Source organism: Rhagoletis pomonella, unplaced genomic scaffold (assembly GCF_013731165.1).
Source record: "Rhagoletis pomonella isolate Grant_MI unplaced genomic scaffold, Rhpom_1.0 Rhpom_scaffold_04302, whole genome shotgun sequence".
Lineage (NCBI taxonomy): Eukaryota > Metazoa > Arthropoda > Insecta > Diptera > Tephritidae > Rhagoletis > Rhagoletis pomonella.
In genome coordinates this window covers 1-3,914 of record NW_023462851.1, presented here as the reverse complement: position 1 = coordinate 3,914, position 3,914 = coordinate 1, and the positions used below count along the sequence as shown (strand labels likewise).

The following is a 3,914-nucleotide window of genomic DNA, read 5'->3' as shown; positions in this document are numbered from 1 at the left end:
GGCAGAAAGCGACAAAGGGTCCAAGGATCATCCAAAAATCGAAGAATTTATAGAATTTTTAAACAAAAGATGGTCAGCTCTTGAGTGCATGGAAACATATAAGAGCGGCGCTTCCACTTCTTTTCGTGCTCGCTGTTTCATAGCAACAGATTCTAATCACACACCTGCAACGTGCACCAGCTGCGATGGTGCGCATCATCTTTACAAGTGTCCTAAATTCAAATCGCTGGGTGTAACTCAAAAGCGAGAATTCGTGAAGAATGATAACTTGTACTACAATTGCCTCTCCGGAGAGCACAGAGTCAGCAATTGCACCTCTAAGCAAAAATGCTACCTATGTGGACGACAAATCATTCATGCCTTCACATAGATGCCCCCTCTAGAGGTGAAACATCAAACAGTCAGCCTCCCTTATCCACATTTTCAATACAAAGCAATATGGTGAATCAAAGGGTTGCGCTTCCTACAGCGGTCGTGAAAGCTTCAAACACCAATACCACCGGAGCGTCGGTCTGCAAGGTGCTGATGGACTCAGCATCAATGGGAACATCTGTGTCTGAAGATCTAGTCCAACGATTGCGGCTCTCGCGTAAAAACGGGCGCATCAAGGTTGGTGGAATTGGAGGAGCAAAATCAGTTATTACAAGAGGTATCGTATCACTGCAGCTCACATCACGTTTCGACAGCAACGTGTCAGTCAACATTGATGCTTTTATTCTGAATCGCATTTCACACCAGGATAAGTCAGATCCGGTCAACACGTCTCATTGCGATTTTCCACCAAACCTGAACATGGCAGACGACGGTTCGCTTATCTCTCAGCCAATAGATGTTCTCATTGGCTCACAACGTTTCTTCGACTTTCTTACTGATGGAAAATTTACCAGCAAAACAGGCTTTCCAACCATCCAAAATACTATCTTTGGTTATGTACTTGCTGGCAAAGTGCATAACGGCGGGGAGGATATCTGTTCATACTCTGTCACTGCCTCAATTAATGACTTCAAAGTTGATCAAGCATTATGTCGCTTTTGGGAAACAGAGAACGAGCCGCAAGTGCTGAGAAAACTTTATACTCCGGAAGAACAGTTTTGCGAAAATCATTTCCAAAGAACGCATGGCTACGATGATGCTGGTCGGTATATTGTAAAACTCCCTTTCCGAGATGATTCACCGCGCCTAGGTGACTCTTACACTTCGGCTCGCAAGCAGTTTGCAAGTCTTGAAAGGCGCTTTGAACGCGATGAATCTCTTTTCAATCAATACAAGGCCTTCATGGAGGAATACATTGCATTGGGACATATGGAAAAAAATCCCTGCCTCTGAGGTCAACAAGAACTGTGAAAAGGTTTTCTATCTACCGCACCATCCAGTTTTAAAGCCTGATAGCAGATCAACTAAATGCAGAGTGGTATTCAATGGATCCGCCAAATCAGCATCAGGTGCAGCTCTGAACGATTCACTTGCAGTGGGCCCTACCATCCAGCGTGATTTAACATCGTTATTGCTGAACTTCAGACGATATCGTATCGGCCTCTGTGGCGACATTGTCAAAATGTACCAACAAGTACTTGTTCACCATGACGACAGAGACTATCAACGCATCCTGTGGAGAACTAGCGCTGCTCAACCAATATCACACTATAGACTCCGCACTGTCACCTATGGAACAGCTACCGCGCCATTCCTTGCCACACGCTGCATCTACGCTGCGGGCAAAGATGCTGATGAGCCTCAAACAGGTTTTATGATCAAAAATAACTTTTATGTTGACGATCTCATTGCAGGCGCAAACAGCGTAGAAGAAGCCATCAACTTAAAAGCAGACATCACCAAGACGCTTGCTATTAGGGGTTTCCCGCTCTCAAAATGGGTTTCAAATGATCTCAGCATAATTCAAAATGTTGATATGCAAACGTCTGATGTGGACATCGCTGAAATTGATACCGAGAGCAGTCTGAAGATTCTGGGCCTGCATTGGCAACCACTCAATGACTGTTTTACCTTCAAAGTCGCGCCAGTCGTCAATGCCTGCGCCAAAAGAGTTATCCTATCGGAGTCGTCCAAAATCTACGACCCACTTGGCTTTCTGTCACCGTGTACAGTATTACTAAAAACCATGTTTCAGCTACTCTGGTTACACGATATTCAATGGGATGAAGATATTCCCGTTGCGTTATCGCAGAGCTGGCTTACATTTCGGCAGAACTATGCTTGCTTCAACTCGCTCCGAATACCGCGATGGGTACACACTAGCCCCAGAGATAAGTTCCAGCTTTGTGGTTTCTCAGATGCTTCACAGATGGCCTATGCAGCTGCAGTATACTGCCGCATTCCAACAGCTGAGGGCGCCAAGGTGTTCCTGCTCACTGCCAAAACAAAGGTTGCTCCACTGAAGCAGATGTCTCTTCCCAGACTTTTCAAGGCTGTCAAAGGCGCAACGGAGCTCGGCGATGTTGAATGCATAGCTTGGACAGACTCGATGATTGTACTCGGCTGGCTATCTTTACATCCACGGCGCTGGAAAACATATGTTGCCAACAGGGTTGCCTAAATTATCGAACCCATCCCTCGCCCATCATGGCAACATGTGGTATCAGCAGACAATCCAGCAGATGTGGCTACTCGTGGCCTGGAGCCAGAAACGCTCTTGAACTGCAATCTTTGGTGGCGCGGGCCCATTTGGCTTGCTCAGCCACAGCAAACCTGGCCGCGCTCCATTCACAATGCACCTGATATGAACAGCCAAGTTGCGGCTGAGGAACGAAAAAATACTTGCTTCGCCTTCCTGGCCACTGAGCAGATTGATGTCATCAATTTACTTTTTAATCGTTACTCGACACTAAACAAGGTACTTTTTACAATTTCGGCGTGGAATCGTGTTGTCATAAGAAGGCGCGAGAGCAACACTACTTTTCCAACGAGCTATACTGCAGCAGAAATTTATAAGGCTCTCATGCATTGCGTGCGGTGGTCTCAAGCGCAATACTATTCCGAAGAGATACAACAACTATCAAGGCACAAACAACTTTCTACTAAAAGTTCAATTGCTAAGCTTTCTCCATTCATCGATTCACTGTCAATTCTCCGAGTCGGCGGCAGACTAAGGAATGCACACTGTGACGTCGAAACTAAACATCCAATCATCGTGTCAAAGGACAGCATTCTAGCTCAGGGAATCATTGTCTCTCAGCATCTAACAAATCTTCACGCAGGTCCAACATTACTACTCAATATTTTACGCCAACAGTTTTGGATCACCTCCTGCCGTCGTTTAGTCAAGCAACAAATAAACAAGTGTGTAGTTTGCACCCGCTACCGTGCTGTGACTTGCTCTCAGCAGATGGCAGATCTTCACCCCAGCCGCGTTACTCAAGCGCGACCATTTCTTCGCACTGGCGTCGACTATGCTGGCCCTTTTTTGATGAAGGTTCACAAAGGTCGCAATGCTGCTCCAATCAAAGGTTATATCGCTGTTTTTGTCTGCCTTGCTACACGCGCAATGCATCTTGAAGTTGTCTCAGATCTGACTACAGACGCTTTCATAGCAGCTCTAAAAAGATTTGTCTCCCGCAGAGGTTTGCCATCCGATATGCACAGCGATAATGGCACAAACTTTATTGGCGCCAACCGCGAACTAATGAAGAGTTTCAAACAGATGTCCAAATCTCGAGATGTCGGGTCATATATGGCCACTTCATTCATCAACTGGCATCTAATCCCACCAGGTGCACCACGTTTCGGAGGAATTTGGGTGTCCGCAGTTAAAACAACGAAATTTCACCTCCGACGTGTTTTAGGCGAAACTAGGCTCACTTACGAAGAATTTGCTACCTTACTTTGTGAAATCTAGGCAAAACTCAATTCTCGGCCTCTCACAGTTCTTTATGATGACGACGTTGACAATATCAATG

General features: G+C 45.8%; 1 protein-coding gene across 1 annotated transcript; it reads left to right on the top strand.

Moving 5' to 3' along the window:
* Positions 1-438: 438 nt before the first annotated feature.
* LOC118754646 lies at positions 439-1,326 on the top strand. The gene has a single exon (XM_036489536.1). It carries the CDS (start codon positions 439-441, stop codon positions 1,324-1,326), a length of 888 nt encoding a protein of 295 aa, XP_036345429.1.
* Positions 1,327-3,914: the final 2,588 nt, after the last annotated feature.